The 13,493-nt window shown below is 35.6% G+C and overlaps 1 protein-coding gene across 1 annotated transcript; it reads right to left on the reverse strand.

Moving 5' to 3' along the window:
• Positions 1–10,456: 10,456 nt before the first annotated feature.
• LOC115723810 (uncharacterized) lies at positions 10,457–11,134 on the reverse strand. The gene has a single exon (XM_030653280.2). The coding sequence runs from the start codon at positions 11,132–11,134 to the stop codon at positions 10,457–10,459; it is 678 nt and encodes a 225-aa protein (XP_030509140.2).
• Between the last annotated feature and the right edge of the window lie 2,359 nt (positions 11,135–13,493).

Here is a 13,493-nt window from a genome sequence, read left to right on the forward strand (position 1 = left end):
ATTCTCCATGAACAACACCGATGGGGCAAACATGCCTTCTAGATATGGTATTCGTCTATCTAAGGAACAGTCTCCGACTGATCCTCAAGAGATAGAGGACATGGCGAAAATTCCCTATGCCTCTGTTGGAAGTCTAATGTATGCAATGTTATGCACTTGACCTGACATCTGTTATGCAGTTGGAATGGTGAGCAGGTATCAGTCTAATCCAGGACATGAACATTGGAATGCAGTTAAGTATATTCTGAAATACTTAAAGAGTACAAGGAATCTTGTGTTAGTCTACAAGGGTGGTGCTTTAAATCCCATAGGCTACACTGATTCGGAATTCCAGGCAAGTCTTGAAGACAGGAAATCTACATCTGGGATGGTGTTTACTCTTGGGGGTGGAGCAGTGGTTTGGAGAAGTGCAAAACAAAGCGCGATATCGGACTCAACTATGGAAGCTGAATACATAGTTGCAGCCGAAGCTGCTAAAGAACTTGTCTGGCTAAGAAAGTTCTTCCCCAATATAGGTGTCGACCCTGGAATGGAAAAGCCTCTGGTCTTACTTTGTGATAACAATGGAGCAATAACAAACAGTAAAGAACCTCGAAGCCACAAGAGAAGCAAACACATTGAAAGGAAGTATCACATTATCAGAGAATACGTGGCAAGAGGGGATGTACTAGTTGAGAAAGTTGACACAGAGGACTGTTGGATATTATTTTACCAGGATCTTAGATCTACTCACAAGTATGTTGTTTAACACCCTAAATATGAACTTTCTAAAACGATAAAATAAACACATATAAAGTTAAGAAAACCTTACATTGATGCAGCGGAATTAATGTCTCCTTCCACTCATATCTCTAACCCTTGTATCCTTTCTATCGCAGAGTATAATCAAGATCTGAGCCCGAATGTCCTTCTTCTTTAATTTTGATCCTTCACAGTCTTCCAATCTATGATTGAGTTACAAGTTGCTGTGTGTGGGCACTCACTCTTTCACTAGGGTTGAAATTTAGGAAGAGAAAAGAGAAGAGGGTTTCGGCCAAGGAATAGAAAATAGGGAAGGCTCAGTTTTTCTGAAGAGAGAAATTTCTGACAGAAAAGGTTATTGAAAACTTGTTAGCATCTGATTTGACTGAGCCATCACTTTCTATTTATAGGCAACTACTAGGTTTAGGTTAGGAATTAATTGACATTAAAATAATGAAAATATCAATTTGAATTTCCACAAATAGTGGCCGGCCATCATGGGCCCCACTTGATTTCGCAGTTTTAACAAATTTTATTTTTTATTTTCTCAAAAACGCTAATTTTCCAATTCTAACCATTTAAATGCCAAAACTAATTATTTAATAACTAAAATAGATTATTAAATAATATTGTCATTTAATTTAATTATTAACTAGACATATAAAGTCCATTAATAAATAAATAAACCTAGAATCTCTTTTCTTTACAATTTCACCCCTGCTTAGTGAAAATTCACAAATTAGACATAGTCTAACTTTAGAATTATAATTGATCAATCACGAATCAATTAATGAGTCTTACAAGCAGAATGTTCTCAACTAGAATGGGGACCATGGATCTATATGCTGAGCTTCCAATAAGTGAACCAAATTTACCAAGTAAATTCCTACTTATTAATTCGTCGTTGAATCCACTCTTAGAACTTAGAATTGCACTCTCAAACTTATATAGAGCATATTATATGTTCCACGATATCAATATGCCATCTCATTTAACCATTGTTATAATCTTATTGTGATTTAAAGATCCTCTATATAGATGATCTACATCGAGATGGGATAATTTTACCGTTCTCACCCCTCAATGTATTTTGCCCCTTAAAACACTTAGCTACCTGTAAATGGTGTTTAGTGATCTAATAATTAGTCAGTTAAACAAGAGCTCATCCATTTACTTCTATTTGCTAAGCTCGAAGGGAATCATCACTTGACTTCTATACACCAGTAGAAGCTATAGATTCCATATTTATGTTCAACACTCCCACTCAATCATACTATCATGTTCCCAAAATATACGTATCACCCTGACCCAAAAGTAGGCTTAACCAATAAATCAAAGAACATGAATAACACTCTTGAGTTGAGCCTAAGCATATCAGGATTTAGATTCTTTTTAATCTTAAGATCAACTACTGATATTGACTTGGAAAGATATATATATATATAACGGTAAGTTTGTAATATCTTAACTTAGTTGCAATATCGGTCCAGTCCAATGTATACTCCATACATTCGAAACTAGTATACTTTACTAATGTTCTGGAAAGAACATAATACTTACTCCAAGTGTAAATACACATCATCGCTGATTATCACATTAGTGTAAATCCAAAACACTGATGAAACAGGGACTTAGTCTTTTGATTCATATGATCACAATCACATTCCACTGTGTTGACGATACTGTAATTGTGAATAAACATATGATCTGGATTTAACTGATTTTGTGTGTGTGAATGTAATAAACATATTAAACCATTAGCATGTAAAATTCATGCAAACATTAATCACTTCAAATTTTTTATATTGATAACTAGTCAGATTATAAAGAGTTTTATTTGGGGCATAAAACCCAACAAGGACAACCTAGCTGATCCATTTACCAAAGTCTTGGCCGTGACAGCATTTGAAAAGCACCGTCAGAATTTAGGATTAATTGATATGTACTAATTAGTTTTATATTAGTGCAAGTGGGAGTTTGTTGGGTTTTATGCCCTAAATAAAACTCCATTTCAATGTAATCTATTTTATTTAACATCAATAAAGAAACAAAAGTATTTTTCATTCATTTGTGTATGTTTTGGTTCACTTTATCAATTGCTTGTCTATTTGATTCATAAATTCATCTTAAACCCTTTTCACATACTTGATCTTGTTTATTGTGTTGTCATCACATTGGAAAGTAAACATGACTATGTGAATAAAGTTTCCTAGATTTATCAGACACAGGGTTTTACTGATATGATAATCTACAACAAGAGTTTACTTGCATTTGGAGAAATGTTATGTTCTTTCCAAAACATTGGTTAAAGTAAAGCTCAGGTTGGATGCATGGAGTATGCATCAGAAGGGACCGATATTGAACTTTGACTTAGATTTATTAAACTTACCGTAAAATCTATTCAAGTCAATATCGCCTAGTTGATCCTAGATCAAATGTTCTTAATCCTGTTATGATTAGGCTCAATCTTGAAAGGCTATTCGTGTTCTTTGATTTGCTAGTTAAGCCTACTTTTTTGTTAGGGTGATACGTACATTTTGGGAACACGGTAGTGCAATTGAGTGGGAACGCTAACATAAACATGGAATCTATAGCTTCTATCTGGCGAATAGTAAGCAAAGGATGATCTCCTTCGAGCTTGACCAAACGAACATAAATGGTGGAGTACTCATTTCACATAAGCTGAAATATCATTTATACGGGGTCAAGTGTTTTAAGGATAAAATACATAGTAGGGTGTTACGGTAATCTAATCCCTTTACAGTGTAGATCATTCATATAGAGGATCATTGATCACATTAGGATTATAACAATGGATAACTAATGATGTGTCTATATGGTGGAACATATAGAGCATTCTATATACTGAGAGTGCAATTCTAAGTTCTATGCGTGGATTCAACGAAGAATTAATAAGTTAGTGAATATTTGTGATAAATTCTTGATCTACTTATTGGAAGCTCGGTTATATAGACCCATGGTCCCCGCACTAGTTGAGATAATATTGTTTGTAAGACTCATGTAGTTGGTTTTGATTAATCAATTATAATTCTCAAATTAGACTATGTCTATTTGTGAAATTTTCACTAAGTAAGGGCAAAATTGTAAAGAAAGAGTTGTTAGGGGCATATTTATTAATTATGATACTTTGTATGGTTCAATTAATAAATATGATAAATGACAATATTATTTAATAATTATTTATAGTTATTAAATAGTTAGAATTGGCATTTAAATGGTTGAATTAGAAAATTGGCATTTTTGAGAAAATCAGATACAAAAGTGATAAAACTGCAAAATTGCAAAAAGTGAGGCCCAAATCCAATAAGCCTTGGCCAGCCACTTTTATAGGAGTTTTACCTCTGATATTTTCATTATTTTAATGCCAAATAATTCAAACCTAACCCTAGTGGAATGCTATAAATAGGTTGTGAAGGCTTGACGAAAAACACACTTTTTCATTCAGAAAAACTTGAGCCTCTCTCTCTACCTTGGCCGCCACTCTCTCTCTCTTCTTCCTTCATATTTCGAAACCCCTTAGTGATTAGAGTAGTGCCCACACACAACAAGCAATACCTCAATCATAGTGAGGAAGATCGTGAAGAAAGATTATCAGCAAAAGGAGTTTCAGCATCAAAGATTCAGAGAAAGAGATCCAGGTTTGGATCTTGATAATACTCTGCGACAGAAATGATACAAGGGTTAGAGATTTGAACGGAAGGAGTCATTTAATTCCACTGCACCCAATGTAAGGTTTCCTAAACTTTATATGTGTTTATTTCGTCGTTTTAGAAAGTTCATATTTAGGGTGTTAATCAACATACTTGTGAGTAGATCTAAGATCCTGGTAAAATAATTTCCAACATAATTCTCTTCCCCAACATATACTTTGCCAAGTATAAGATGGTGAATGACCAATGTTAGCATCCAAAAAAGAGGTTGTTGAGAAATATCTATGTTTGAGTAACTGGCTTAACAAAGAGTTTGGCATGTCAAAAATCCTCCAGGCTTGTTTAGCTAAGAGTGCTTGGTTAAAATGTACAAAAGAGCGAAAACCCATACCTCCTTCATGTTTAGATTTGCATAAAGATTTCCATCTTTTCCAATGTATTTTGGTACCGTTTTGATTAGTACCCCACCAAAAATTTGCCATCATACTCTCCAGTTGGTTGCAAAATTTCTTTGTGAGCTTGAAACAACTCATATCATAGGTTGGAATTGACTGAACCACTGCTTTTAGGAGCACTTCTTTCCCTCCTACTAAAAATATTTTTTCATTCCAAGCATGGAGGAGTTTCCAAACCTTTTCTTTGATATTGCTGAAAAGTTCTTACTTATCCCTGCCCGAATAAGAAGGCAATCCCAAGTACCTCTCATGACAATCAGTAATAGGCATCTGCAATGTTTGTGCAAAATAATTCTGACTAGCAATAGATGTATAGGGAGAGAAAGACATCACCGATTTGTCATTATTGAGTAGTTGTCCCGAAGCCTTATGATATGTTTCAAGTGAACGTTTGATTGCTAAGGCAGACTGCTCCATAGCTTGACAGAACAAGAGACTATCGTCAGCAAAGAGGAGGTGTGAGGCCGATGGAGCACTTCGTGTTAAACATATGCCTTTCAAATGTCCTTCAGCTTCCTCATATTGCAATAATCAAGAACGAACCTCCGAACAAATAAGGAACAAATATGGAGATAATGGATCTCCCTGACGTAATCCACGATAAGGTTGGACATGACCAACAACTTCACCATTGAGTGAAAAAGAGAACGAGCTTGTGGTTATGCAACTCATAATCAATGTCACCCACCTCGGAGCAAATCCCATTTTAAGCATTACCGCTTCAAGATATTTCCATTCGACTCTATCAAAAGCCTTACTCAATCCAATTTGAGTACTGAATATCCAATTCTCCCTTGAGTCTTATGTCGAAGATGGTGAATAAGCTCAAAAGCAACTAAGATATTATCCGTGATAAGTCTATTGGAAAGGAAGGCAGATTGTGTTTCAGAGATGACAAACGGTAGCACTTTCTGAAATCTAAGCACAATAGTCTTTGAGATGAGTTTGTAGATAACGTTACACAAACTTAAAGGATGATAGTCACACATACCAGAAGGGTTTAAAACTTTCGGTATCAAGGTGATTATAGAATTATTAAGTTGTGACATATCATTGCCATCATTGAGAATTCCAAGCACAACTTGAGTGACAGAGGAGCCAACTATGCTCCAATAATTTTGATTAACCATAGCAGACATTCCATCACTTCCGGGACTCTCGTTGGGGCTCATAGACTGTAGTGCAGCAAAGACTTCAGCACTTGAAAAAGGTGCAACAAGTGACTGATTCATAGTCATAGTAATTGTTGGAGGGATCGCATTTAACACATATTGAAGGGAGTCTGAATGTACACTCTCTGAAGCAAACAGCTGATCATAATAAGAACAAATAATTTGTGTCAAATCCTCCTTACCAGTAACTGTCAAACTGAGTTCATTTTTCTGAGATTTGATTGAATTATTGGCCTTTCTTGATGAAGCTTTAGCATGAAAAAAATTAGTATTTTGATCACCACATTGTAACCAATCCACTCTTGATCGCTGATGCCAATATTCCTCTTCATGGGCCAAAAGTTCATCAAGAATCGCTTCAGATTGCTGGAGTTGTGTCACACCAGCTTGTGTTCGATCAGCAATATTATTCAATTGTGCAACAATTTTCTGCAGCTTGGAGATGTCCTTTTTCATCTGCCCGAATTTGTGTTGGTGCCATCGTTGAAGTGCATCAGTACAAGAAGTGAGATTGAGTGATATCACTTGAAGCAACAACAGGCCAATTCTCACGGATCAGTACAACAGCTTCCTCCTCCTTAAGCCACATCTTCTCAAACCGAAATCTTGTTTACCTTACTGGTTTTTCCTGGTGTACATTGAGAGGCAGAATTTCCACAACAATAGCTCTATGATCCGAAGAATAGAAGTCCACATGAGATGTTGATAATGGTTGGAATTTAGTAATCCAAAGATCATTGGTAAAACACCAATCCAAACGCTCCTTAATACTTTCCACTTGATGACGACCTTTAATCCAAGTAAAAGGATCTCCATTAAAAGGAAGCTCATTTAAGTTACAGAATTCCAACACATTACGAAACTCCTCCATTTGATTTTCTCTTCTCAAACTTCCTCCTTGTTTGTTGCTATTGTACAGAATTTCGTTAAAGTCACCAATAACCATCCATGGAAGCATTGGAGCCACATCTTTAAGTCTTTTAAGAAGCGTCCATGAGTGAATTCAGTTATGAGTTGCAGGAGCTCCATAGAAAGCAGTGAAGTGACATATTGGTCCATTCGAGAAACCCATATAGCAATCAAAAACATTTATATTGAAGTTGTTCAAAGTGACAACAACATCATCATTCCTGTAACGCCCTAAATAATTAGGCACGCTACTTAAGATACTTACGAAATCCTAATCCCCTAATTGGGATTACTAATAAGATTAGCGCATAAATTAAACTTTAATTATAAACAAAATTAAAATAAAACTTGTAATAATTTAAACTTTACAATCTAAAAGTTACAGAAGTTGGGATCCCAAAAACATTTACAAAATATTATTACAAGTCCCTTTTCTTTCAGCCGGCCTAAGCGGCAAAACAGAGTCTCAAAAATACAACACTGGTAGACCCCAACCCGCTTGGTCTGATATGGCTCGGACATGTACATTCTTCGCCCAGCTCCTGCACTCATGTCTGATCAGCAATAGTCTTATCCTTTCCTGCACAGTAGAGCACCCGTGAGCCAAGCCCAGCAAGATAGTGTAAAACATATCAACAATATGCTCATCATATAATACAAACAACAATGCCATTCAAATCTGTCTGTGTGACACAAACCTGCATGTTGCGCTCACATGCCTATTTATGTTTACGTGGCGTAAACCTACGTGTTGCTCTCACACGTCTATTTACAATAAGGCCTTAGAATGGTTCTTCTATGTTTTGATTACCGAGTCCAACCTGATTATGCCTTGATCACATAATCCTTAAATCTCAATATAATCATACACTTAGCATGACATAGTATCTATTCAACTTATATCAATAGGGTAATAACCCTAGGCTATTAACCGTTCATATTAGGGTAATAACCCTAATCCCGGTTACAATTACTCACATATATTAATTTCAATATAATCACCACCATGCATACTCTACGTGCTAATTACTGTCTTACCTGTTGTCCCGCAAAGGCAGAGATTCCAAATCCCTGGGTGCTCCTGACCAGGTGCCGGTAATCCTAGTCACACAATCCGAGATTTTTACAAATAGGGTTAACCCCTGATTTCACATTCATAAAATATATTCATGGCATTTAAAATACAGATAATCACATAGAGCTCGAAATGAGCTTTCCAACGATATAAAGAACTCCCAAAACGGAGTCCCGAGTCAAAAGTTATGGCCAAAACAAAATTCAGCATTTCTCGATGTACTCCAACTGGAATTCCGGTTGGAGTAGCCCTGAACCAACCGGAATTCCAGTTGTCTGGGCAGAGAACACGAAAATTTTCAATCTTTAAGCCCCCAAAACTTACTCAAATCTTTCCCAAACACCACCAAACTTTCCAGAGCATCATTATATGATATAATAAACATATTACATAGCTCAAACATAATAATTTCACTAAAAATCAAAAAGTGCCATTAAACTCCAAGCTTGAGTTCCATGAACTCAAGCTTGCTTTACACAACCAAAATCAGAGCTTACAATCAGATTTAAACTCAATGAAACCTTAAAAACGCCTCTGAATTTACCAAAAATAAATCCTACAATTCAACCTAAAATCATGCTTTAAATTAACAACTCTTCAAGCTCATAACTTGAGCTTCAAACCAACTTGATTCAAGTATTTTTTTCCATCAGCTCAATACCAAAAAGAACATGAATTTTCAACCTAGAAAATCCCCTGAAATCTCAGCCACAACATACCAAGAGCAATATCCATTCTTTTACCAACACAACCATGCATAAAACACATAATTCATCAAACTTTCACAAGCATGCATTCAAGAGCATATTCAATCAAAAAAACATGCTTTCTCAATCTCAAATAACAGAAGAGAAATTCAGAGAAAGAAACAACATAGAAGCTTACCACAATCCCAAGTTTCTAACACCAAAAATGAACTCCAAAATCCAAGCCAAATTCCCAAAAATCCAATTTAAGAAGATTAACAAAGTGAGAATTTGAAAGAGAGATAGAGGGGTGTTCGGTTAGGGCTAGGAAATCAGAAAATGAATTTTCTATTTTACCAAAAATTCATTTTGTTGCAAAAGTGAGTCAAATGGTCAAAATGACCAAATTGCCCCTAGGGCTTAAATGAAGCATATGCATGAAACAAGGGTAACTATGTCATTTCATGCTCATTAATTTCCAAATAAAATTCAGATTTCTCATTATCAAATAAAATACCAAATATCTCAATCCAATTTACATTTCTGGCCCGAACCCAGTTCGGCCCGAAATACTCAGTTGTGACTATACCGCGCCAACCTGTCAGAACACACCTGAAAAGACAACACATGCATACTATATAATAATATAGTTCTATTAAGCACGTAATTAAATTAATTTCATCAATTTACCCTTCTCGTGTCATAATTACTAAAATGCCCCTAGCTCACCAAGGGGGTCTTAGCATATTATAAATCAATTAAATTCACATATATTGAACCATATAATAATATAATTCCTCACTTATTCATAATTATCTAATTAGGGTTTTGCTAATCCATTCATAACTCTAGGGTATTACAATTCCAAAACAACATTAAACCACCACTAAGACCAATTCTAGGAACTTCTAGACCATTATTAAAATGTAAAAGATTGCGAAAACGGGAAATAGAATTACAAGCTAACTTAGTTTTCATTACAAATAAACAGCGGGGGTTTGCTCCTTGACAAGAAAACAGAGTTTCTGGACAGCACTTGGGTTCCCCAAACCACGAGCGTTCCAACTAACAATTTTCATGGCTGTTGGCGGGACTGTAAACCAGTCACCGCTGAATTATCTGCTACACCCCCAGAATCCCTGAAGTCTGTGGAAACTTGTTGTTGTTCATCTTCTTCAATTGACAAAGTTGAAGTGAAGTCATTGGAAGTATTCCCTCTACATCTTTTTAGTGTTTGCCTCAGCGATAGACCATCACTTTGTCTCTTAGTTTACAGATTTGGGTTAGAGTTTTCTTTCCCAAATGTGTTCCCAGGAGCCGTGGGAATAGATGGAGAAGCATGAGCATTTGTAAAAACAGTTGAAGTGTTAACCCAATTGTGCTTATTAGTGATTGAAACTGATTGAGTAGTTGGAGGGTAAGTCGCAAAAGTATTATTACACAAAGATGCTGAAACTGCAGGCATGTAAATTGATGATAGATTAGTGTAATTAATATCAGGATCATCAGATGAGAGTGTGGGTTTCACACGATCAATCTTCTAAGCAGAGGAAAGTGAGGTTAGGGTAGTGTGATGATTAAGAATGGGAGGCTTAAAATAAATGGAGTGTGATGGTAAAGTAACATGTGGTGGAGCAACATTAATGACTAGAACATGTGCCCCATTGTTGTCATTAACTTCATTGTTAACAGTGTGTTGGGAGGACTCTCCATCCAAGAATTGTCGTGGCTGAGGCAGTCCACGTAACTAAAGATTAGGAATTGCAGCAGTGAGACTTTTCTTGGCAAGCCGAGTCAAAAGTGGCCATGCATCCCCTTTGGAAAAATCCGTTCTGTATCGATCGCAACTTGAAGTTGGCAGAGGAGATCCTTTGATGTACGGCTGATACTCTAGTGCAGGTTCTTCTCCATTATCCAATTGCTCAAGATATATCTGGCATTTGTTATATGGGTGACCGATTCTCCCACATTCCATACAATATTCCGGCAACCGCTCGTATCGAAATTCAACCCAGAACTTATCTTTGACATGAGTAAGAGAGATCATTCGTCCTCTCTTTAGAGGTTTGGTGACATCAATTTTAACTCGGATACGCAGAAACGGCCCCCAACCTTCATTCAGGGAATCTTCAAAAACATCAATGTACTCGCCAACAATATTTCCAAGAGCAAAAGCCAAAGATTTAGTTTTACTCAAAAAAGGAAGGCGGAAGACTTGTACCCAAAAAGGTGTAAATTTAAGATCTTCAGAAGTAAAATTTTTTCCAATTTCAGGTGTATGCAGAACAATGCGGTGGTTTTGGAAGTGGAAAGGTTCACGATTCAGGACTCGGATTTTATCCCCCTCACATCCGAAAGAGAGCATAAACATATCATAAGATTCAGAAATTTTTACAGGAAATCTCCCATCCCAATGCTCAGACATTTGATTTTGCAAAGTGGACAACTAAACTTTCTTCTTTGTAAAAATCTTGGCATACAGCACCGTATCAATAGTAACTGAGGGTGAAATAGCTTCAGAATCATGAAATTCGAACACTGATTCCTCATCTTCAGTTAATGTAATTTTCTCCTTCATTTTATTAATGAGCTGATCCATGGTGAACCAAAGGAACACTGATTAGAAGTTGAAAAAGAGAAGAACAGGGGAAGGACACTACCAAGGAAATAACCCAGAAAGAAGAAAATTCAGTTAAAAAAACAATAACTGCATAAATAACTGAAGAAAAACTGCTATTTTCTGGGAAAAAGATGAATAAAACTGGTAAAATCCATATGGGACATTAACTGCCACAGAGCACTAAAAAAACAAAAAAAAAATAATACTAATTACAACATACACATTTATAAGAAAACAAATAGATTAAAAAGCTATGTATGCCAAAATAGATAGGAGTTTACTATAACACCTCTTTAAAATGGTGTACTATAAACTTACCCAATATTAATTTACAAGATTTCTATTAGAAATTCATTATGCATCCTTCATTTTTAAAATTAATTATATAGATATTTTGTCAAGAAAAAAATCATTATAGATAGAAGATGAGTGCTAAGGCGACTCTCTATTGTACAAAAATGTACTCTATTTTGCACTCTCCATCATCCAATGACAAGTGTCATCTTTCAAGATTGGTTTATTTGTGCTTAATAAACAGGGTGTTCGCGGTGCGGTTTTTTACTATTTTTTCAAACCAACCCGCACATGCGGTTTTTCTAATTTTCCAAACCGCACCCGCACCACGAAACTAAAAAATCGAACTGCAAAAAATAGTGTGGTGCGATTTTTGCGGTTTGGACTATCACCAAATAATTAAACTATCAAAAATACAATAAAGTTTGAGTAACACTTGTCAAAAATACCATAAGGCTTGAAAATAAATATGGAAAAAAAATTAAGTTTCAACAATACAATAATTAGTGGGCTTTGAGTTGAACATTCACCTATTGGACCTAAATAAATATAAAAATTGTTATTTTTATAATGTGTGGTGCGGTGCGGTTTGAATCGCATATTAACAATTCAAAATCACAAACCGCATCGCACTGTGCGGTTTAGGAAAAATTCAAACCGCGACCGCACTGCAAAGAATTTTAAATCTCATTTTTTTGCGGTGTGGTGCAGTGCGGGCGGTTTGAGCGATTTGATGAACATTCCTACTTAATAATTAGACATAATATTATTATCTTAGAAAAAAATTAACTTTTCATGCATACACTAGGGGAAAATTGGTCCCCTAAACTCATATTTTGCAACATTAAGAGACAAGGCCAATATTAAGTATAACCCCAAAATACACATACAGCTCAAAATCACCATATCTCTCTTCTCTTCTCTATTCTCTATTCTCTCTTCTCTAAATCTTACCCACTCACAAACTTCATTCTCTTCACTCATTTCATCATCAAATAACATAAAATTTTCGTACAAGCTACACTACATTCTCTTCACTCATTTTTGAACGGAGCATCATACACGAATTCAATGGGTAATGATTTTTCTTTATTTAATCTTTTTACTGGTTGTTATATTTAGTTTATAATATTATTTTGATGCTCGATCTATTAGTTGTTGTTGTTTTATGTTTTTTTTTGTGTAGAAATAATTGTTCTTCAAGTTTTTTGCGTTTTTTAGTTTCTGGTTTGTTTTCGTCTGGTCTAATAATGTATGATACGGGTCTGATGGTGGCCCGATGGTTAGTTCAGTTTCAAGGTTAGGGATGATGTCTAAATAGGTATGATGGTCAGTCCGATATGGCGTCCGATGCTCCTTAGAATTTTGTTTGATATGTCAGGTCCAATGTTATGTCGGATGGGTCTGATGGTTGTGTCTGACAATTTTTTGTTGGAATTTATCATATGTGGTCCGATATGGGTCTGCTTGTGTTCGATGCTTGACAGAGTTATGGCTTTTTGAGGATTTTTTTATCACATTTCTATAAGATTTTTGACTAAAATTTTATTTTTTAAATGTCTGTGGATGACAGGTTTAACTATTTTTGTGTTCGCATAATGGTGTTTGGGAGCTTGAGGGTAGAGATTGGGTTTATAACTCAGCTAAACATTTGACATTCAAGATTGATACGAACTTAAGCTACTCATGTTTGGTTGATCGTTTGTACGAAGAGCTCAATGTTGACAAAGGGCAGTAGGACTTTGTTGACTTAAAAATTTGTACTAGACTTCTAAGCCACACCCACTCACTAGATTGACAAGAATATAAAAAATTGTAAAGTAATTAATGAGAGACACATCAAATTATAGTATTTCACCCCCTATGTTGT

This window comes from Cannabis sativa, chromosome 9 (assembly GCF_029168945.1).
Source record: "Cannabis sativa cultivar Pink pepper isolate KNU-18-1 chromosome 9, ASM2916894v1, whole genome shotgun sequence".
NCBI lineage: Eukaryota > Viridiplantae > Streptophyta > Magnoliopsida > Rosales > Cannabaceae > Cannabis > Cannabis sativa.